Source organism: Adiantum capillus-veneris, chromosome 23, assembly GCF_014529385.1.
Source record: "Adiantum capillus-veneris isolate H3 chromosome 23, ASM1452938v2, whole genome shotgun sequence".
In the NCBI taxonomy this organism is placed as follows: Eukaryota; Viridiplantae; Streptophyta; class Polypodiopsida; order Polypodiales; family Pteridaceae; genus Adiantum; species Adiantum capillus-veneris.
The window spans coordinates 90170841-90194999 of NC_140953.1; the positions used below are offsets into that span (position 1 = coordinate 90170841).

Here is a 24159-nt window from a genome sequence, read left to right on the forward strand (position 1 = left end):
TGGCGGTTGTTACAGACGCTGGACTGTAGTTCATAGTGTGGTTGCCAAGGTGTTGCATGGATGGGAGATCAACTCCAGTTTGCATGCGCACACCAGGCTGCCAGTTAATGCCATCCCCTGCTCGTGCATCCGGCTGCAGCACGTACATTCGACAAAGCCATTATTGATGTGGAGATGAGGCCAGGGTAGAGGGCAGCAGAGGCAGCGAGGCTTGCATCCCTCTCTCATTTTCATTTTTTCCTGCCAGAAATCTCTCTCTCTCTCTATGCCTTCTCTCTCCTTTCCCCTATTTTCCTCCGTGTTCATTGCTAAACTAGGATCCCTAATTCTACTGCACAACATTGTTGACTAGCTGCTCATTTCACCTAAGAGCGCCTGATTCAAGTGTTTGATGAGGTCAGGGGTCCACCCTTTCTTGCCTCCATTGCATGAGGATGCCGCCACCAATCTCCTTGTCTATGACTCCTTACTCGTGGAGGTGGAGGGGGCACCAACACGCCGACACACAGAGAGGAGCCCAGGGCCATCTTGCCTCATAGCAGTTTTTTTTTTCTCCTCTTTTTTTTTCTTTTTCTTCTTCTTCTTCTTTTGCATCTGCTCTTTGTAATACTCTATCAAGGATTATGCATTGTTCCCCCCTTTTTTCCCCCCATAGAGTATCTCCTTATAAATTAGTCTAATCCCTTATATTATTATGTTTAATCAACATAATTATACTAACAATTTCTATATCATTAAAACAAAGAAGGGGCTCTCTTTAATTCCAAAAAATCACTACTTATATCATGCAATCGACAATGATTACTGCAAATTGAAGCAATTAACAGAATCTACAAACATAAGAAAGCAAAATACTTAGTTGCAGCTTGTTAAAATATGTAGTCTTGGAGCGTAGCCTGTGCTCTGATACCACTGCTACAGACGGGAGCGTGGAGAACCCTGCAACATACCGAGAATTGTGCACTACAAACCATAAACGATAAATATTGCATACCTGGAAGATCCACAAGTACGAAATAGAAGCTGCACGTGAACATAGAGAGACAGCAAGCGAGAGAGAGAGGAAGAGAACATGCGCGGACGCACCTCCTAGAGTGGAGTGCTACGCCTGGCACAACGAGAGAGGAGAGAAGAATGAAATGGACACTGGGTGCAATCTCCCCCCGTGCAAGAGTGACCATTTCCCTCTCGCACGTATCTCATTTATAGATTTCTTCAATGGTCAATGTGAGTACAAACTGGCCGGCCGGTCATAAATGGCCAAAGCTCATAAAGAGCACTTGAATAATAAAATGTACATAAAATATGATATCCTTTTGCAATAGCTTAGCTCGGTCAATCCTTTTCCACCTGTCACAGCTGTAATAAATAATAAGATATCAATTCCATAACATTTCGCAGGTCGACAAGAATTTAGGGGGAGCTCAAAGAGCTTAGTCTACTTAGATTTCTTATTCGGGCTCATTTTGGCCTTCGTTTACACTACAGGTAGTACTGCACAGGCTATTTCTTCATTCTGTGTAGAATTTATTAGTGCCATTTTCTTCATAACAGGTCCCTTACAGTCTTCTACGGTTTGTGCTATATAGCACGTGTTGTTCCCACTTTGCTTCTTCTCTTTTTAGGCAGTTTTCACATCAGGTGCATCATTTACCATGCCTGACAACAACATAGATGCGTTTCACATGTTTGCTATTGAGGACAGATTGGATGGGGACAATTAACCTATGTGGGCTTATATGATGCAATATGTTCTTCAATCGAAGGGTGTCTAGAGTATTGTGCAAGACATTGATGTTCTTCTGAGGATGTAGGCAATGTTAAGGATGTTGCAGGCCTTGCTGCAAGATTGCTGTTGTTAGAGTTGTTTTGCCTACGGTAGAACAAGCTCGTTGAGATGTAAAAGATGCACATGCTCATGCATTGATTGCATTGCCTGTGAAGCGCACCATTGCTCCTCACATTCGTTCAACAAAATCTACAAAATAGGTTTGGGATATTCTGGCTGGTCTTTATGCAAGTTGCAATGAGGCTGAAATTGCATTGTTGCGTAAAGAGCTGGAATCAAAGATTATGCATGAGAAAGATGATATGGACACTTTCCTTGCTGGCCTCATTGATATCCTTGCTGGCGTCAAGGATATCAATGAGAAACTTATTTTTGCAAGTGAAGTCATTTCATACAGTTTCCTTGTGCAGACTGCTCTTGATTGTTAAGCCTAGGAAATTTTGGATGTTTTACCTTAGTGGAATTTGGAATGTTAACTTTTGTACTTTTGGGATTCCAAGGGGTGTTCTTGGGAAAGGGCATTGCCCATTAGTATTCTTGAACTACATAACTGTCGATCAGTGTCTTCTTGGGAATGTGAAAGCGGAAGTTATGGCGGATTTAGTCTGTTGTCAGTTTCTGTGTTTTGTTCCAGTTCCAGTTCCATTATGATTCCTGTGTTTTGTCTATTCTGAATGTCTATGCCTTAAACACTCGGCGATCACGGTGTAAGTGTCATCTAGCATGGACGGATTCAAGTTTCTCTCGTAGGAGCAAGTGTTGTAGCAGTGGAAGCTTTAGTTGAATGGAGGGAGGATGTTTAGAATAGTGTGAGTTGGTATGGGTGGTTGGCTGCACTCTGGAGGAAGCGGAAGAGGATACATTCCCGTATTGGACAAGGTCAGTTGCTAGGAGGTTTCGACAGTTTTATGGGCGAGATGGTCAACGTTCGAAACTGCAGGGAATTTTGGATTATACTGGGATGCACCGAGTTTCTATAGGGGAAGATTCAGATGATACTATGGAGGATTTGGATGGCGCAGAGGATTATTTACGTGATCGGTGGGAAGAATAAGTAGCGAATGAAGAACATGATATATTTCCGTGGCTGTTGGCGGTTGCAGTTGTTCAACATGCATTAGTGGCAAGAAGGAGATTGATTTTTGATCCGTTGGGAAGTACCAGCGCAGGAAATCTTGTACAACTAGGTGGACTTACAAATATGGCGGCAGCTAGGCAGGATATGCGCGTCAAATTCCGGACCTTTTCGGGAAAGTCAAAAGAAGACCCCGATTGCCACATATCTCAATACGAGACAAGATGGTAGGCCAAAGGATTTTGTCGGAGTGTACGATGGCCAGGCTAAGATGCGCCAGTTTGAGGCACATTGGATGGGAAGGTTATGCAATGGTTCAGTAATTTTCCAGCAGGTCATTTTGCTGATTATGATGGTTTGAAAGAAGCATTTTTGAACAGGTTCAGAAGGGAAAAGACTCCACATGATGTGTTGACCAAGCTTAGGGAAGTGAAACAAAGGAAAATGTTTGTTGAGGATTATGCACAAAAGTTTAACCAATATGTGAGAAGGTTGACTGCTCAAGAAAGGCCAACTGATGAAATGCTTGATGGATATTTTTTGAATGGATTAAGGAAGGAATTGAAGAATGCTGTTGCTGGAGTTGATGTTGCAGGTGGATTACAAGCATTAGTGGAAACAACTCAAAGAGCAGAGAAAAGGTTTGGGTTCTCTCAGGGGAAACCAGCCAAGAGGTCATCTAAAGAAAAGAAGAAAAAGTAGGTCGAAGAAAAAGAAGAGGTCAGATAATTCGGATTCAGACAACAATTCGGATTTGGAAACTGATATTGATTCAGATACGGAAACGGATTCTGATAGTGAAGAGGATTCCAGTGATGATTCGTATTCAGAAGTAGAGGAGGATAAGAAGAAGAAAAGCAAGAAGAAGTGGAAGAAAAATTCTAAAGAGAAAGAGGATAGAGTGGAAAAATTGGTGGTGAAGAAATTGAAGAAGTTGGGAGTGCAGAAAGTTGTGGAATCAAAAACCCCTCATTGTGAAATTTGTGTTAAGGATGGGCATTGGAAAAAGGAATGTTGGTTTAATCCGAATTTCAGGGGTGTTGTACCAGAAGGGATTCAACAGAAGATACAACAACAAGGACCTCAAACTCATGGGTTGTTTCTAGAGACAGTAGGAAGGCAGAGGATGTTCAATAATCAAGGTTGGCAAAGGCAGCAATTGTATTCTGGGTGGAGATCACAGTTTAATCAAGGGGGACCATCATTTAGAGGAAATTTCAATTCGGGAGGAGGACCGAGATATGGAGGATGGCAGAATTCAAGACCCCCATGGGGGGGGAATTGGGATCAACAGCAACGTTGGCAGAATTGGCAGCCACAACCACAAGGATGGAATCAGCCAGTTTGGAATTATCAAGGGGGGAATCAGCAACAACCAAGGGGGCAAGTGCCGCAGTTGCTAGCACGACTAGCACAGTCAGCTAAAGCAAACAAAGAGCCGGGAAGTAGTTTGATAGTAGTAGAATCATTTCAGGATCAAGGGGTGAATGAAGTCGCTATGGATTGTCAGCCGGAATGTGATTGTTCTAAATGTTTGCAAGAGAAAGTAGATGTATTAGTGACAATAAGGCCAAAAGCAAGGTTGAAACCTCCACTGGGAGGAGTAGAAGGAGATTCGCGATGAGGTAGCTGAAGACTTGATGGAAAAGGATCAACAGCAGAGCAAGCTTAAATCGAAGGAGAAAGGAGTAAAAAAGGAGAAGAAGGAAAGAGAAAGGACGGATGCCTTGTTTGAAGAGTTAACTAATTCCTCTATACATTTTACCTTGGATCAGTTGTTGTCATTAGTTCCAATTTTCAGAGATAAAATATATATAGTGATGCGAAGGTCAAAGACTGTTCTGAGTATGAAGGAGGTGCAACAGACAGTTCAGAGTTGGCCAGATTAGCCCGGAGGATGTGGATTTTTCAGTACCAACACTGTCATTGGAATTTATTAACCGCAAATTTTCCGATGTTCTATTGGATGGTGGATCAGGGGTCAACATACTTTCGAAATCGGAATTTCTAAGGATACAAGATGTCAGGTTGGAACCAGCTCCATTTCAAGTGCGTATGGCTGATCAAAGCAGAGTTCAACTAGTAGGTATGTTAAGGAGGCAAGGAATTATCATTCATGGATTGCAGTTTATGGTAAACTTTGTAGTCATCAGGATGAAGGATTCAAAAAATACCTATTCTATGTTGGAGCTCCCGAGTCCCGACTCCCGACTCCCTCCTCTTCTTCCTATGCAACTCCATCCGGATTCTGAAGTCCATCATCTTTCAGCGAGATGGCAGAGAGAGAGAGAGAGAGAGAGAGAGAGAGAGAGAGAGAGAGAGAGAGAGAGAGAGAGAGAGATAGATAGTTCTATTATCGTCCTGGGAGGTCAAATATGACCTATGGGACCAAATGAACATGTCACGTGGTGTGAGTGGAGTTCATAAGTGACTCTCGATGCTCAAAAATGGCTGAAATGAGCGTCGCAATAGAGAGTCCACATCGTGGTTGGGAGAGGAAGGTATGTAGGGAGAGCTCATGGCTGAATATATGGGGAAAAGAGGACCTAATGTGGTCAAAAGCTGAGCACTCAAGTAGTGTGTGGTACTCACTCTCTCGCACTTGACGAGGGCATAAGGTGCAAAGTCGATGACACTCCTCGCCAGTGCCCCAACGTCCTGTCTCGCAGCGTAGAGAATGGGAGCTAAGACGAATGGAGGCAATGGTGCGGATCGCACTCAACGGGATGGGCTCAAGGATGTAGGAATGGGTTCGGTTACCTCGTTCCGAGAAGAAGAGAGATTTGTAGTTTGGGGCAACGTGTGTGGTGTAATGGCTGAAGCGAGAACCTCCGGATTTCTCCCAAGCCATGATACATTGGCGTTGTAAGAAGGCCTCATTAACTTGGGAGTCGATCGACGCATCCTTGACCAAGTGACATGCATCCCATCTTCCAAACCATTTCTTGATATCAAGCATCCACCCCGAACTTAGTATTTTGCTCTTGCATGTCTTTTGAACCTTTTGACTTGCTTCATATGCGATTCTAGGAAGTCGATGCAAAGGGCTACGTTGTGTCTTATGCATGTACTCCACAACCCTTTCCATGCCCAAGACCTCTCAATGGGAAGCGATCCGGACTCAAGAAGTAAGAGCATGTAGGGTGTTTGTGTCTTGACTTGGAGAAAGTTGGTGAGAAAATGCTTTTGGACATTCTCAAACTCTTTCCAAGTAGACTTCCCGATGCTTCCACCCCACACCTCCACTCCATAAAGAAGCACCGGTGTCACCAATGTGTCAAAGAGGTACTTTTTGAGAGCCCAACACTTGATCTCTCCTGCATTGCACATGTTCTCAAATGCATAATAAGCCCTCTTTCCGGCTTCCAAGCGATGCATTGCACAATCCTTCCATTTATGATTGGATGGAACCTCAAGGCCAAGGTACTTGAAGTGATCTACCACTTCAAGTTTCTCATTGTTGTATACAATGCATGGATTTTCATCATTGAGGGTCTTTACAAGCATAACCTTGGTTTTGGATCCATTCACGATCAGCCCGCTATGTAGGCAAAAGCGTTCCAAGACACTCATAAGCTTTTGTGCATCTTCTAAGGTATGTGCCAAGAGCACTACATCATCGGCATAAAGCAAAAGAATGATCACCGCATTTCCAATCTTAACCTCTTCTATGCCTTCTTGCTGCATAAAATCAAGAACCATGTATTCCAATTCATCAATGAGTAGCCCAAAGAGGGTTGGGGAAAGTGGGCATCCTTGTTTGACACCAATAGTGCTTGCAAAAAATTCTGAAATTCCATCTCCCATACGTAATCGACATATCACTTTTTGGTAGATGCGAAAGACTGCATGCATAAATTCTCTTGGCACTTGAAGGCTTTGCATACGTCTCCAAAGATTTCCTCGTGGTACCATGTCAAAAGCTTTCTTGAAATCCACAAAACAACAATACAACTTTTTTCCTTTCAATCGAGACGCTTCCATAAGAACTCGAAGAGTGACAAGGTGATCAATAGTGCTATGATGCTTTCGAAAACCTGCTTGGCCAAGCGCACGTTTGCAATTCTTTTCAGCCCATTCACTTATCTTCATCTCCATGATACATCCAAATAACTTTGCCATCAAAGAACCAACCATTATAGTGCGATAGTTGTTCACATTGTTTACATCTCCTCCTTTGTGCAAAGGTTTGATCCAATTTGCACTCCAATCATGAGGCATGCCATACTGAAGTGCAAGGTTAAACATATCGCATATCCAATATCGTGTTTTCTTGCTTGTCCATTTAATCATTTCAGCCTTGACACCTTGAAGGTCACCTGCCTTGCGAGTAGCAAGTTTCTCAAGCGCGCGGCATACATCTTCAATGGTAAAGAAGGGAGACATAAATGGAAGGGAGCTACAACCCTCCATCTTATCAACATTGGGTTGCTCATAGAGGTTCTTACAATGCATATACATATCCTCAAGAGTCAAGTCACCAAAGCTCTCAACGCGCTTGCCTTTTAGATTTTGCCAAAACTTGCCACATGCATGTGCTTTCTCTTGTGCTAAAAGAAGTTGTTTTTCGACTTCCCACCTTCTCCTCTTCTTTTGAACAAGTGCTTTGTATGTGTGTGAACATTCCAAGTAAACTTCCTTGTCTTTGATTGCATCCAATCTTAGCAAGTGTTTTCGGGCTTGACTACATTCCATGTCAAACCATTTCTTCTTGGTGCTACCCTTCTTAGACCTTTTGCAAGACATGTGTTTCGCCGAAAAGCATTCCTTCGCACAAGAGAAAATTACTTCTTTGAAAACTTTCCACTTGCATTCTAATGTTGGGCTCCCTTGATGCTCTATCATGCTTAACATTTGGTCCACCATATCAGCATATATAAGTGCTCGTTTGAAGTCTAGACGTAGGTACAAATGATTCACATCATGATTAGAGGCTACATGCTCGGGCTGTTTACCACACTTGAGGTCAATACATAACATCCTATGATCCGATTCCGGATTCCATTCACCAAGTGTAAAGCTTTGTATGCATTCTAGAGTGGCTTCTGAGAACAACATATAGTCAATCACGCTAGCACCATTGTGCTTTCTACATGTAAAGTCATTGGTGCCTTGCCATAGAGATACACCATTTGCAATGAGCATTCCGGTACTATTGCACATATGTAGAAGTGACTTTCCATAGTGATCCACTTCTTTTGCATCATTAGAACTTCGATTATACATGTATGAGTCATCCACTCTTCTTGATACATGCGGCATGTCGACTTGTTGTGTGTCGTGTTGTAACATATTTGTGCGAGCATTCATGTCTCCAAAAACAATGACTTCACCTTGATCCTTGTAATGAGCAATGTCTTCCTCTAGTTCAACAAAGGGCTGATCTCTATCCATATTCAAGCGAGCATAAAAGTTGGAGTCATAGTGAGGAATGTAGCAGCCGGCCACAAACATGACTTGACCATTTGGTGGGCTGATTTTCAGCCATAAGTAGCGTTTATACTTATCTTCTTTGACAATGGAAACATCTTTCAAACCCTTTTTGGTCATACATGCTACGCCTCCTTGGCCTCTTCGTTGCTTTGCATTTTTGGCCCACATCAAAGAATGTACATCGTATTTGTCAAATCCAAGAATTCGTTGCACATCATGCTCCCATGTTTCGACAAGAAGTATCACATCGGAGTCATTGGTAAGCTCATCAATGCCAATTCCCGCATTCCATGGATACCCATTACAATTCCAAAAGCTTATTCGCAAGCGTGAGTTGGTCTCATAGATCATGTGTCCCTATTTGTTGGGTGGACTTGCATCCTCCTCAAGTGCCTTTTCTTCTTGAGATGATACCTTAACCTTCTTGCTTCTTTCCTCGTATGCTTTGCGACGTACATTTTGTTGCATAAGAGTGCGATCCTCATATACATTACAACCCGTTCCTTTGAGGTAGATCCAACCATTGTCAAGGATGATCTTTCTCTTTACCTCATCAGCCATGGTACATACAATAGGTCTTTCTCCCGAGCGAGGGACTCCTTGTTTTCCAACTCGATGTGCACCATAAGCCATGATTCCTGACATGCCAAAGTGTGTAGCAAAAAACTCTTCAATAGCAACCGCAAGAGATTGGGGTGTTTCCATGCTTTCCTCCTTGATTCCACGAATGACGATGTTCTTTGAGCGTTTTTGTCGTTCTTGCAATTCTTGAGTGTCCACATTCGCTACATTCTTTGCTTGGACAACGGCTTGCGTGATAGGAGATGTAGAAACCACATTATCCTTACATATATCAGCCCATGATTTGGATGCATTTCTCATCTCACATACATCATGTCGTATTGTATCTATCGTTTCCTCTTTCAATACATGATCACTCTCAACTTTGCTCAAGCGCTCTTTCACTACATTCATGTCCACAAGAGAGCGTTTACATTCTTGAACTTCATTCTCAAGATGCATCAAGCGTGTTGTTTGCATTTCAAGAACCTTCTTGAGGTGCTCATTCTCCACAACGAGAACTCTTAAAGTACCATTCTCCATTGCAAGTGCGCGCAACTCTTCACCTTGCTTGTTGACGGTTTCTTGTAACGAGATCAAGTAAGCCATGATCATTGCTTCCGTTGTTGTAGACGATGTGGTTGGATTAGCATCCAAATTCCTTGGAGATTTTGCATCATTCTCCATGGCGAGTGTGGCTTTTCCACCCTTGCGAGTTTTGTCTGACATTGCCTTCAAGTCGGCAACAAAAACGCAAAGTTTTGACAGTTTTTTCAGTTCTGAGATGCTGTTACAGCAAAGCCTTCCATTACACAGAAAAATTCTGTCTTTACATCAATGCGTAGAGGGCTTCGTGCTCTTCGATTGAGGCTATAGATCACCTAAATCGGAGTTCGGATGAGCAAGTTATGGTCAAAAGAGTGAACTGCTGTCTACTAGGTCAAAAAACGGCTGAGAGAGAGAGAGAGAGAGAGAGAGAGAGAGAGAGAGAGAGAGAGAGAGAGAGAGAGAGAGAGAGAGAGAGAGAGAGAGAGAGAGAGAGAGAGAGAGGAAAGCATAGAGCAATGTCCGCGGCAGTAGAGTCAGTGCAGTGGTTTGGACGAAAGAAGACAACGGTAGTTGTGCACCATTGCAAAAGGGGCAGGGTCTTGATCAAGATCAATGAGTGCCTGATCGAGCTCGTGGAGCCTGAGATCCTTTGTTACCAGGCCTTCGAGCTGGTGCTACTATTAGGTCGGAATCACTTTGCTATGCACATTTGGGTACATAGGGGAGGTCACTCTTCACAGATTTACGGAGGGAGAGAGAGAGAGAGAGAGAGAGAGAGAGAGAGGAAGAGAGAGAGGAAGAGGAAAGCACAGAGCAATGGCCGTGGCAGTAGAGTCAGTGCAGTGCTTTGGACGAAAGAAGACAACAATAATTGTGTGCCATTGCAAACAGGGGAGGGTATGCCCAAAAGAGTGTCACAATGTCCTAACTTTATGATGCGAAAGTATTCCTTACCATGGTACCCTTGAATGATGATTAGAAGAGTACCAATGTTTTGTGCACCTTTTTGAGTTTGCCCTTTGTGTCACAAATGGATGACATGGCAGTATTGCTCGGACACACACATAGCAACAATAGATGATGTGGCAGACTGTACGACGAACTGATGATGTGGCAGACAATACAGACTGTCCAAAAATTGCGTTGACTGGCTGATGATGTGGCAGTTGTATGGACACCAGAAATTCACATTGACATGCTGGCATGGCAACTGTACTAAATTCCGTAATTTGCCCTTTCTAGGGATTTCATATTCATATCCCAAGAGACCTTAAAGATCTAGCCGATGAGAGAGAGAGATGACCTTAAAGATCACAAATTTCTTTACAGCTAGAGGAGCAGTTCTAACAGCAGATTTCAGATCTCACCCACACTAGAGGTACGTTGATTGATCAGGTAAATGATCTAGGAAAATCTAAGCATCCATGACCATAGAGGGCCTCACATCATTGATGCTCAACTTCTACACGCGGAGAGTCATTTGAAGCTCAAAAAATGTAAACTAAGAGTCGTGTATATTTAGTCAAAATCTAGGGGAGGGAGTCAACTTTAAGGCCTGAAGGGAGAGCTTCATGCTATATACGGATATCCGTGATGGATTGGTCATACTACTTCATGCCTTCTTCGGCATGAAGCCAAGAGAGTGTAGAAAAGTGTCTGTCTTTATTTTGTATATAATTACAAATATAGTGTCAATTCGTCACATGGTCATATGGCTTGACCGGGTGTGCCATCTTTAGCTATCGATTTTTACCTTGTTCTAGCTATCCATATGGCTTGACCGGGTCTCTTGAGCTATCCATTTTTACCAAATGTGTAGTTGTGCCTCTTTTTATGATAAAAAGCGTTAAAGTTTTTAAGATCGTTAGTTTTTTTTCCATGTAGTTACAAATTCTATAGTCTCAATTTCCCACATTGTCATATGGCTTGATTGGGTGTGTTATCTTGAGCTATAGTTTCTTGCCAAGACATGTCTAGTATACCTTGGGTCTATGTGTCACACATACACAATGTCTTTATTTTGTATATAATTACAAATATAGTCTCAATTCGTCACATGGTCATATGGCTTGATCGGGTGTGCCATCTTGAGCTATCTATTTTTACCTTTAGTTCTTCTAGCTTTCAAAGTGAAATATAGTATACCACATTAGGTTAATGTAGGAGCTTTGGTATGATAGTTTGAAATAGAATAAAAAACATCTAGATATATGTAGGTTGACTTGAATGTTTCTTTTTTTTTTTAACAGGATATCTATATAGTCATTATGGTAGAGGGTAAGAAAAAGGCATTTCTTCAGTCTCTAAGGTCAACTCTCTGCAAGGTGATTAGTGAATTACCGGAGAATCAAGTGCAAAATGAGACGCTCATAGAAAAAATGCTTGAAAAAGCAATTGTAAGTGTGGTCTCCAAGGAAACCTTTGTTATAAGCAAAGACAAAGCTCACCAGTCTGCTTATAGTATCATTGGTAACATGGAAAACACACTACAATGTACACTTCTATTCATTTGCAATTCAACAAGTATTTTTGCAAAAGCATGTGCTTTTAAAATTGTTATGTTACTAGTATACTTCTATTCATTTGCAATTCAACAAGTATTTTTGCAAAAGCTGTGCTTCTAAAATTGTTATGTTACTAGTATACATAAAATAGTGGGTCATTACATTTCATACGAAATCCGTATGAAGGGGGATGGCTCATTGCGAGAACGTTTGTATCTTGTCTGTATGTAGGGGGTTAGGTTAGCATATAAGATACCATACATAGGGGGGTTTTTATAATTTTGATGCACATAGGTGACATCCCCCCATTACTAATAGTGAATCCCTCGGGGATGCGTGTCCCTGCCGATTCACCTGCATGGAGGCACATGGAAATTCAATGGCCGGAGTTTGGGTTGGAGCCTGGACACTTGGGGCTTGGGTTAGCAAGTGATGGTGTCAACTCCTTCGGCACTAAGTCTACTTCATGGAGCACTTGGCTTGTGGTGATCATCAACTACAATATTCCACCGTGGGAGACAATCAAGAAGGGCAATATACTTCTTTCCTTGCTTGTGCCAGGGAAGTACAAAGTATCAAATATTGACGTCTACCGCGAGCCCCTCATCGAGGAGTTAAGGACTTATGGAGAGGCATTCATGTTGTCGATGTCTCGCTTGCAAAGGGGGGGAGAGAGGCCATTGTGAGGGGAATCCTTATGTGGACTATGCATGACTATCCTATGCTTGGAGAGATTTCTGGTAACCCCTTTCCTCTATCTCTCTCTCTCTCTCTCTCTCTCTCTTTCTATCTTTACCTCTCTCCCTTTAGTTCACTCATCTCTCTAGCAATAGGATATGTATGCAGGGTTGTCCACATTGGGGCACAATACATGTCCTACTTGCGGACCATCGTTGGTGATAGAGAGGCCCGATTCCTTGCGCAAGGTAATCTATCTAAACAACCATCCTTTCTTACCCCAAGGGCATAACAAGCACAAGGTTCCAACAAATGGGAAGACCCCTCTAAAGCTCACGATGACAGATTGGGTAACCATTTGGGAAGAGCACCACAAGAACAATCCAACTCCGTGTCCTCCACCAAAAGGTATGTCAAAGTATTCCATATTTTTAAGGTTTCCATATTGAAAGGACTTAAAAGTACAACACCTCTTGGATCCCATGAATATATTCAAGAATGTAGCCCAAACACTATGGGACCACATTATTGGCAAGAAGGACTCTTTGGGTGCGAGGGAGGATTTGAGGCTTTTAAAACCTCCCCGTCTCTGCTACTCCACATCGTGCCCTAAATGGAAAGATTGTGCTTCCTAAAGCACCATGGATTCTAGCTAAAGAAGAATTAGACAAGGTGAAGGGTACCATTGTCTCTATTCGCACACCAACATGATACATGAGGTCGCTAAAGGGAGCTTTCACAAAAGCGAATTGAAGAAGGGTGGAAGCGTTCAATTGTATGGGTTGAAGTCCCATGATTGGCACAAGATGATTCAAGTAATCTGCATACTCCCTATTTTATCTATAGTTTGTGTGTATGACTTTCACTCACTTTCCCTTTCCCTGATTTACATTGAAGTTCATTCTGCTGGTGAGTATGTGTATATGTCAGGACAAGAAAGTCAAGGATGCTATTTTCAAATTAGGAGAGCTAGTAAGATACAACACAAGACTCCACTCAACTACACCTTTTTATGTACACAATAATTTCAACTAGCACTTAGTGTATCCTTGTTCTCTTTCTTGAAGATTTGTGAGCTCCAAGGAAATCAAAATAGATGCTATCCCTGCTGCTCAAACACTTGCAACAAAAACTGTGTGTGCAATTGAAGATGCATTTCCTCGATCAGTCCTTCTTAGTCAAATTCACCTCTTGGTTCACGTGGTGAAGGAGATCGCTATATGTGGAGTAGTGCACGCACGATGGATGTTCTTCTTAGAGAGGTTTTTAAAGACTCTCAAAGATTTTGTGCGGCTACAGTTTCAACCAGAGGAATGTATGGCCAAAGGGTGGATCGTTCAAGAAGCATTTGTTTACATATCAGAGTATTTGGCACAAGTTGATCCTTCAATGCCTCACATGTGTTCAGACGAGGAAGATGCAAGGATGACTTCACACTTGCCAAGTGGAAAGGAAAAACTACTTAACATGGATATGAATCTATCCCCGAGTGGTCAATAACTTTTGTATTTTCAATGCAAAGATTATGACCAAGTGGGTGGACTTGTGGACAGTGGAAAAGGCAAGGCGTTTGCAAGAGAGAAGTATGGAAACAAGCACATGGAGGAAGGGGGGCATCCCCAGTGCTTAGACACCTTGCATGTTTCCCATATCTTATTAGTGCCAAGTGGATTCATGAGAGAATGACCGAGGCAAAAGGGCACGGAGAAGACATCACCAGCAAAGAATGGGAGTATGCACGAAGCTACGTACCAAAGGTAGAGTACTCATTTACATAAACCATATTGTAATTTTTTTTCTTGAAATTATCTTTAATTTGTATTTGATAAAAGATACCAGCAAAGAATGGGAGTATGCACGAAGCTGCGTACCAAAGGTAGAGTACTGATTTACATAAACCATATTGTAATTTTTTTTCTTGAAATTATCTTTAATTTCTATTTGATAAAAGATATATTTTTCTATTTTGTAGTGCCTTTACTTTAACTCTATGTCGTCAAAGGGTCGTCACTTTCGTACGTGCCACATTGACGATAGTAGAACCACCATGGATTGTGCCATCATGGGCAACTTTTACATAGACAATGATGAAGCCAGGTACTGTGGAACTATTGAAAGGATACTAAAGGTTAATTTTAGAACCTTTCTTACCTTCATCTTTGAGTGCAAGTGGTTTGCAAATGTGTCTACACGACATGAGAATGGCCTCTACATGGGACTCTAGTGTGCATCACACAGGGAGGTATAACAATTTAGTTGTACCGCGCAATTGTGAGCAGGTGAGTGACATGTACCTTTTTTATTCTTATACATTAATTATACAAATGTTACTCACTTTGAGTTTCTCTTTTATAGGTCATCTATATCCCAACAATCCACCAACCAAAACTTTGGTTCGTAATTCCCGTAACACCTCAGGGGAGAACCATTTTTTCCACTAATGAAGTGGAGACCATCTTCGACGCTCTTCCACCTCCGACTTTGGATGAGGTGGAGACAGAGGAGAGGGAGGTCGATGAATCAAGTCCAGTGGCGGAAAGTCTTAGCGAGGATGATTGTCATGATGATGAAGATGATGAAATGGATCGGATGACGAACTCAAAGATGATGAAACCAATGCATCCACAAACGACAATTACGTTTCTCTCTTTATTGATTTAGGAGCCATGGGCTTAAAATTGGATAATGCCTCATGTAGGGATCTTTTGGAAGATGATTCATAAACATTTTGCAGTTATGAAGTTTTTTGGTCGTGTAATCCATTCATCTCTCTCTTCCCCCTCTTCCTCTCTCTAGAATTGTGAACATGCTCAATTATGTTAATCAATTGACAGTGTTTATTTTAACTGTAACCAAGTGTAATCTTATTATCCCCCCCTCTCTCTCTTTCTCTCTATCCCTCTTTCTCTTTCTTCCTCTTTTCTTTTTTAAATTGAAAATTTCATACAATATTTTTTAATTTTTATTGAGAGGAGAAAAACACCAAAATTTGAGAAGGGGGAGGGGGGAGGGATGTTTAAGCAAGAATTTGAAAGTTTAGATGCTTTTTTTTGTGGAAATAAACATGGTAACAAATACGATAAGAAACACGATAATAAACGCGAAAATAGTCGCGGTAATAATTTAAACACAAAAAAACTCCCCGCCTTCCACTCTCTTCTTTCCCTAGCCGAGTTTGCACCTTCTCTCTACAAAACGCGTAAAACAGCGCGGTAAACACTTGGAGATTTTCATAGTGTGAGGTACTAGCGCCCCACATGCCAGAGGTGAAGTGTGGGAATGTGAGTCTATAAAACCCCCTTTTACTCATTTAAAGGGGATTTTCTAGTTTTTGAAATGTGCGGTGCCAAAAAAGCCAATAGTGAGTCCTTCGGGCTTGTTTTTTTTTTTTCGTGTGTGAGCTCCCTGTTGTGGCGTTCTGACGGTTGTGCGTGTTCTTTCCTAAGCAATTCCACGCTGTTTCTCCGTTTTGGCATCATTTCCCCCTTCCCCTCTCTTTTCCTTGGCTCTTTGCGTTGGTGTCGGTACCGACGGAGACGCGTGCTTGCAGACCGCTTTGTGATGCAAAGAGAGTGAAATTTGAGTTCTGGTGTGCGTTGAGTGTGTCGAAATGAGCATTTACAGAGTGTGTGAGTTGAATGGCAGTCTTGCTAAGTGTGTGTGCATTGAGAGGTGTGCAAGTGGTGGCCAGTTAGCGTGTGTTTGTGTCTTTTGAAGGTGTTTCTGAGAGGATCAGGGTGTTGTGAATGCCCTGAGCTATAGAGAGGCATTTGTTTGTGTTTTGGATGTGCTCCCCATTCCCCCTATCCAACGTCCCCTTGTTTTGGAAGTGTTTTCCAACCCCTCCTCATCTCACACTCGACCCACAATCCTACTCCACATGTACATGGCAATGACTCTTCTAGTGCATCCTAAGGTCTTCACTAAGGGTTATCGTATGATGTCACGTGAGTGTACAATAAGTTTTTTTAAGGCAAAAATGTAGATTTTACAAAAGAGAGTATTGTATAAAGGGGGGTAAATAAGGCACTTTTGATGCACGCGGTTAAATCCCCGTAGTACTACTACTAGTGAAGTCTTGGCTGAACCATTTCAAATGCAACAAATGGATTGATTTTGTCACATGCTATTCCCTTGACATTTGTGATGTTGCTTTGGAGGCAGCATTCCACGAAATGAGTGAAAATTATAAAGTCTTATTCCAAAACAATTTTCAAAGAACTGATGTAATCCAATAAAAATTACACAAAAACCTCTGCAATAGGAATCAAAGTCCCATACTTTTTCCCTCTTTTCAAAGAACTGACGTAATCCAGTAAAAATTACACAAAAACCTCTGCAATAGGAATCAAAGTCCCATAATTTTTCCCTCTTTTCTTGTTAAAGGGATGCCAATAGATACATGCATACAAACATGTGTGTGTTTGCACGTGTCTTACACACATGTATGTATATGCGCCCATGTGTTGGCGAGAAGTTTGTCTTGTCGAATAATTAGAAAGTTTTCAGCACTAGAAAGCATAACTAAACATCTTGATTTAGACTAAAATCACTTATCCTTAGAGCATTTTGTTGTGTTCAAGTACAAAACGAGGGAGTTAAACTGAGCAACTTATTGAAAACCTTATATGCAACATACAAGTTGTATGTTGTCTATCACCCAAAGCTAATGGATTTATGTTCTATAGGAGATCCTCATCATCAAAACAAACATATTAATAACAATCAACCACCAAATCCTTTGTGGAGGAGATTCTCATTATCACTCAGCCCTTTGCATCTCACTTCAAATTTCACCTTTTCATAGCAAAGAGCAACTCATTTGCAGCCATAGCCATTGTTACTTCAAAGTTTTCCTAATCCAAACACTTTACCGCTTGTTCGAAATTTGTATAGATTCGCTCTTAAGCACATGCAACAATGCTTGGGAGCTTTCCAAAATCTGCCAAAACAATCATTGTTTAGAAACAACTGACAAGCAATGCAACAATGCTTGGGAGCTTTCCAAAATCTGCCAAAACAATGATTGTTTAGAAACAACTGACAAGCAATTCTCCAACATAAGCTGATGTCTTTCGGGTTTACTAAATTTAAACCCTCTATTCGCGTGCATTCAAGGCCTGATTTAATGTAAATTTTTTTCTAGCTCAATCTGTGCATGCCCCCTTTTATTGGTATCCTTCTATATGTTATACAATATATAAAAGGATAGGCTACATAACCCCTTTCTTTGAACTCACATGTGATGTATATGTATATGTGAGCGACCGCCTTGAGGCTAACGTGCACATTCTTGTTGGTAGTATTGATGAAAGCTCAACCATAAATGACAAGTAGACAAGGCAAATGTTACTTTTCCATAGGCAGCTTCCACATCCTCAATGGTCTTGTCGTAGTCGTTTATATATGCATACTTGCGAGACAAGCTCTCATCAATCTCTGCAAGTCGCTTGGTAAGTATAACTAAGTCCTTTTGTATGCTCATCTTTTCTTCCTCCTCATTTTGCAACATCTTTGTGATCTCATCTCTCTTCTCTCGAAGCTCATCAATTCCTGAGTTTTGAGGCACAAAATGGAGCTTGACTCAGACTAACATTGTTTTGATTTGAGCTCCATTTTGCATGTCAATTATGACCAAAGGCACAAGTAGCAACTTATCAAGCTAAAACGTGGCACATGTAAACCTTAGAATGAAAAATATGGTTTATTCCCTGAAGCCCATCTTGTGTGCACAATAAGTTTTGGACAAATTCTCACAATAATTCCCACATTGTGACTCACCTCAATATCATGAGATTCTATGAGGGAGGCACCGCATACCTAGCTACGTACGATTGAGGCAGGGGACTGTCGGCCTCTGGTGGGGGGTTGGCCATCAGGCTGGTGGTCTCCTGCCCCCAATCGTACCCAGCTAGGTATGCGGTTCCTCTTGAACAAAAGCTCATGATGTTATGAATTGTATGAAATACACAGAAAAAAAACTCTGATTTCCTACACAAGAAAATTTCTAAGTCTTCTTGTGATGTGTGTGTGTGTGAGAGAGAGAGAGAGAGAGAGAGAGAGAGAGAGAGAGAGAGAGAGAGAGAGAGAGGCCTTTAACATTTTAAAACAAACCCAAGATATGGACTTTGAACTATTGGACGCATCTTGCGCCTTGAACTCAAGACCTCAAGACGTTGTGGCTAGAACAATTGCGAGGGGCAAACTTTGCTCTTGCAAACAAGTCTTTTAACTCTTCATCTTCTCCTCTATATTGGGCTAACCAATCTACCACATTTGACACAGAGTCTATGTCTACACATTTGACACAAAGAAGGAAAAACTTACTTTGAATGAGCTCCATGGTGTAGTCTTCAAGTTCGCCGCCAGGAGCAGAGGACTGAGCAGTCATGTGGAGAGGGCATCGATAGGTGGAGGCCGAGGAGGCGGTGGAGTCATTCAGGAAGCGGTGATGGTGGTGGTGGTGCAGGCCGTAGCGGGCGCCCGGCCTCACACCACCATCAAGGCTGCCCCCTCTGCTTTGCAGCCTTGCTTCCTCCCTCTCTCCTCCACCCCCCGATGCCCCCAATGACTCCGTTGTGAACTCCCTCTGTCGATTATGCTGAGCCTCTTTCTACTCTTACCGCCTCATTCCTCTGCACACACATATAGACGCGCAGTACACTTCACTCTCCCAAATATTTGCAGGTTTAATGGCGTATCACAGAAACGAAAGGACAAATGTACCTGCTGCTCAATTTCAGGGATGGAGGAATCATGGCGACCTCAATATTGGAGTGTCATTCGCACCATTCTTATCTGATCAGGCAAGAGGAGAGAGTGCGTGTGAGGGGCTCACACAGAACAGAAAATGTGCGCGCGCGTGTCGACAAGAGACAGTGGGCATCAGAAGAGACGAGAGGAGACGTCGCTGAAGGAGAATCTCACCATCTGCGCAAAGGTGGAACGGGATGGCGGTTAGCCGTTTCTGATCTACACCCCCTCGCGAGAGAGAGAGATTATGAACAATCCCACTAGACTTTGAAGATCTATTCGACAAGCCTTGAGCTCAAGACCTATTAGTGAAGAGGGAACTCGGATAACCAATCTACCACGAGAGAGAGAGAGAGAGAGAGAGAGAGAGAGAGAGAGAGAGAGAGAGAGAGATTTAATGGCCTAGTAACTTGTGTGTAGTGGAAAATAGCATGAACATAGTGAGCATTTCATTAAAATAGATTCCTAATGAGAATAACAAGAGTGCTTGGGTGGAGAGAGCAACAAAAAGCATAACACCTAGTTAGATAGCATGAACAATACTTCAAAAGAGAGAGAAATTAAGCTATTGACAACAGTTGAGGACCCGATTTACATGGAGCCGGTCCCCCCTCCAAAAGGCTTTGTATTATGCTTTCTCCCATCAAGAGAGACATTTTACAATACAATTCTGTGTGTTCCTTCAACACTAGCTAGTGCAATGAAGATGGAAACTTCATGCACTAAGCAAAACACTTATCAAACACAACATCAATCCCCTCACAGTCTCAGACCCAAGACCTCACACACCTTCGAAGATGGTGAGAGCTAGCGGGGTATGAGATTAGATTGAGAGGAAGAAGGAGTAGTCTTACGAGAATGATTTACATCTCCTCACATAATCACTCATATTAGCATAGCTTAGCTTGGTAATTAGCATGGTAGAGGAGATGAACATGCATTGAAGCTTGGCTCTTGGTTGGATTTGCATCACAAAGCCAAGAGTTGTTGGTGTAGGCCTCCCTTCTCACAACCTAGGAGTAGGTGGTAAGCTTTCCATTAAAGCTTGAGAAGGAGAGAGAGAGAGAGAGTCTTCTTGCTTCACACATTGATTGTGTGAGTGTGTAAGTGAATACTGCCTTGAGAAAATCAGTCCCTTTCTCTCTCTTGGTCGACCCCCCTTGCTAATTGCTCATGCTACAGCCCTATTGGACCTCCCCAGGCCTAGCCAATGGAAATTAAGTAGCATAAGTGATAGCCTTTTGACATGTGTCCCCCTTTCCCTTTTGTGAGAGCTTTTTCTAATAAATTAATGCAACTAAACTCTCATTGGACCCCTTTGTCTCCTTGCCAATAGGAATGATCAGGCAAGCCATTGGGCTGCTGAATGCTCATTGGACCCCTTGGGAGACTGTCCAATAGTATTCTAGAGAGCTTAATTCCTATTGGTTCTTTTATTAAGTGTTTTTAAATTAATTAAACTAGACTTATTCTAGCCTAATTCTCATTGGTCCACCTCCAAGGCCATCCAATAGGATTTGAGTACACCTTGTGGGCATATGGGTTAGGGAGCTGGCAATGTGTCCCTCTTTCCCCTTGTGTACAAAGGAAGCTTGTGTGTGTGTGTGTGTGTGTGTGAGTTTCTCTCTCATCCCCTACCTCTTGGGCTCGCCCCCTCCCCAATTTCCCTAGGCTTTTGACCTTTGGACACAACCTTTAAATTTTGGAACCTTAGCATTTTGGAAGTCTTAATGGGCTGAACCTTATGGTCTTTTAAGTCCGTTGTTGCACATTGCTCTTTTGCAGATGGCTCTCCCTTTCGATCCCTGTTTTTCCTCCTTTGGATCCCTACTGTGGCCGGTCTGCTAACTTAACCAATATTCTAGCTTTTTCTTCCCTGGCACTTCCCCATATTAAATGATCAAATCATTTAGGAGAATTAGATATTCATTATTATGACATTACCTCTCTCTTGAAATCATAGTCGTCCTTGACTATGGGGTAGAGAAGATAAAGCATATTCATTAGTCCTTTTCCTAGCGGGTAGAGGATCCCTATGTTACCCTACGACATCGTTCCAGAATGGATGACTAGTTCATTTGGCGCTTGAGAGCCTAAACTACCGCAAGCATGTCTACACATTAGTCATATCAATCTTCCATGCTAGAGTGACAAGCTCTACTTGGTGTTTGGGAGATGTCGTCTCCGCAAACTTGATCTAAGCATGCATACTACTTCATTTTTGTGCACAATAAAGAGAAAGAGAGTCTTATAAGACAAAAAACTTTGTTCATTTATAACATTTGTATATTTGCATACTCTTGGGAAGCATTGTAACCATTGACAAGGTTTACATTATCCTTTAATTGTATGCCTTGCATCCATCTAGCATCTTCAAAAGGATAATTCTTAAACTTAATAAGATATCGTCAGATAGTCTTTCCGCCTCTTAGTACCTTGTCTTCATGTCGGAGAATGGACTCGAGCTAAAACACCTCTTCTTGGTCCTCGATCTTCGGTGGGTGTTCAATAGTAGGTTCTTGAGGTGGCTCGCCTTTGTAAGGATTTAAATAGGCTCACATGAAAAGTGTTGTGTATGAGCCAATGGCTGGGCAACTTGAGTTGATAGACCATCTAATTGATTGGCCTAAGAATCTGGAAGCGACCATAATACCTTTTTGCTAACTTAGCATAGTACTTTTGGTGTCCCGTAGGATTCTTGCCTGTCGTGTGCCTTAATCGAGCCTTGGGAAATTTTAATAAGACCCAATCATTTTCTTTAAAGGCTTGGGCTCTTCTGTGCTTGTCAGCAGTAGCCTTTTGCCTTTACTGTGAGATAGAGATAACATCCTTAATCTTTTGGAAAGATTCTTGTACGTCTTGGCTATATTCATCTGCGGCGAATATCTTCCCATGTACCTTAAGTAGCAAGGGACTTTTTGATCTTCCCTCAATTACCTCGGAAGGTGCTTTTTTCGTGGAAGTATGTACAGTGTTATTGTAAGCATACTCCACTAAGGGTAAGTACTTCTCCCATTGGGATCTTTGATCTACTTCCGTTACATAGGATTTTAGTAGATCAAGAATTGTTAGGTTAGCTATTTCACTTTGGCCATCCGTTTGTGGATGATAGGCTGAAGAGAAGTTTAGCCTTGTCCCTAAATTCTCAAAGAGACCCTTCCAGAAATTACTGGTCATTCTAGAATCTCTATCCGACATTATGGACATTGGCAAGCCATGGTACTTGAAGATTTGTGAAATGAAGAGGGTTGCCATTTGATGGGCTTTGATAGTCTTTTTGACAGGTATAAAATGAGCTTGTTTACTGAACCTGTCTACAATCATCCATATTCTTGTATTCCCATGGATAGACTTAGGCAATCCAAAGATAAAATCCATGGATATGCTCTCCCATGGTGAATTAGGGATTGGCAAAGGTTGAAGCAATCCAGGTTGCTTCCCTCTATAAAACTTTGTCTTTTGGCATACCACACATTTAGAAACATACTCTTGTATGTTTGCATTCATGGTAGGCCAATAGAAATATGTTTCAATCCCCTTTAGGGTAGATAGAATCCCTTTATGCCCTGCATAAGAAGGAGAATGAGATTCATACATTACTTTCTCACGTAGTCAGCTAGTAATGCATAGTCTATTGCTATAGATAAGATAACCATCTTGGAAAGTAAATGGTTCCTCTTTCTTCCCTAGTGCAAGGGCTGAAATCACATCTCTAAAATCGGGATCAATAGCATACTCATCTATCATAGAAGATAGATCATTGTGAGTTGCTATGGAAACCGCATTCACTCTCGGCCATCTTGAGAGTGCATCGGCTACTACTGATTATGCTCGCCCGCAATGTGAGCAATATGAAAATGAAATTGCAAAAGAAAGTTTTCCCACCTCATTTGTTTGTCGGAGAGCTTGTCCTGCGCTATGAATTACTTAAGACTTTGGTGATCCCTTCGTAGAATGAAAGGAGTCCCCAATAAATAGTGCTTCCATGAGTCTAAGGCATGTAGAACTGCGAGGAGTTCCTTTTCATATATGCTTAGAGATTGGTCAACAGGGTCGAGCCTTTGACTTTCATAGCCTATGGAGCGCCCTTCTTGGAGCAAAAGAGCTCCAAGACAATCACCACAAGCATCACATTGGACCTCAAATGGCTTTGAGAGATCCGATAGTGTAAGCACATACAGGTTGAGAGATAAGCTTTTCGAAAGCATTGTTCTCCTTGGCAAACCATGTATACCTAATGTTTTTCTTTGTTAGGTCATGTAATGGTCCTACTATTAGTGATAGCTTTTCTATGAAGTGTCTATAGTATGCACACATACCTATAAAGCTTCTTAGCTCATGAAGATTCCTTGGTTTAGGCCATCCTTTTATTACCTCTAACTTTGATGATCCATTTGGATGCCATCTTGAGAGATAATGTGACCTAAATAATGAATCTCTTGTAAGAAAAATTCACTTTTCTTTCCATTAACCTAAAGTTTATTCTCTCTTAGAACTTGAAATATTACCTGGAGGTGTTGCTTGTGTTCGTCTAATGAATTAGAAGATGATGATATCATCAAAGAACACTCCAGTAAAGGTTCGGTGAGGCCTGAATATCTTCTCCATCAAGCGATTGAATGTGGCTGGTGCATTGGTCAAGCAGAAAGGCATGACAATGTATTCGTAAAGACCAACGTAGTGCAAAATGCGGTCTTTACAATGTCTTGATCAACTATCCTTATTTGATGATAGCCACTTTTTGTTGGGGTATAAAGCCCAATGTGGTCGCCCAGGTGAGTGGGCAGGCCGCCAGGTATGTACACATATTCTTTTGT

At 41.9% G+C, this 24159-nt stretch overlaps 1 protein-coding gene across 5 annotated transcripts; it reads right to left on the bottom strand.

Moving 5' to 3' along the window:
* Window positions 1–16843: 16843 nt before the first annotated feature.
* LOC147428148 (microtubule nucleation factor SSNA1-like) lies at window positions 16844–19592 on the bottom strand. Of its 5 annotated transcripts, none has more exons than XM_086496690.1 (4): window positions 19316–19586; window positions 18917–19224; window positions 17830–18142; window positions 16844–17531 (listed from the first exon to the last, which is right to left on the bottom strand). In XM_086496690.1, exons 2-3 carry the CDS (start codon window positions 18978–18980, stop codon window positions 17868–17870), a joined length of 339 nt encoding a protein of 112 aa, XP_086352816.1. In that variant the 5' UTR covers window positions 18981–19224; window positions 19316–19586; the 3' UTR covers window positions 16844–17531; window positions 17830–17867. The 5 variants fall into 5 exon arrangements, 4 of the variants coding, with proteins under 4 accessions (XP_086352816.1, XP_086352818.1, XP_086352817.1 ...); XM_086496692.1 differs by having other exon boundaries at window positions 17943–18142; window positions 19316–19585; XM_086496691.1 differs by lacking the exon at window positions 16844–17531 and having other exon boundaries at window positions 17607–18142; window positions 19316–19387; window positions 19517–19592.
* Window positions 19593–24159: the final 4567 nt, after the last annotated feature.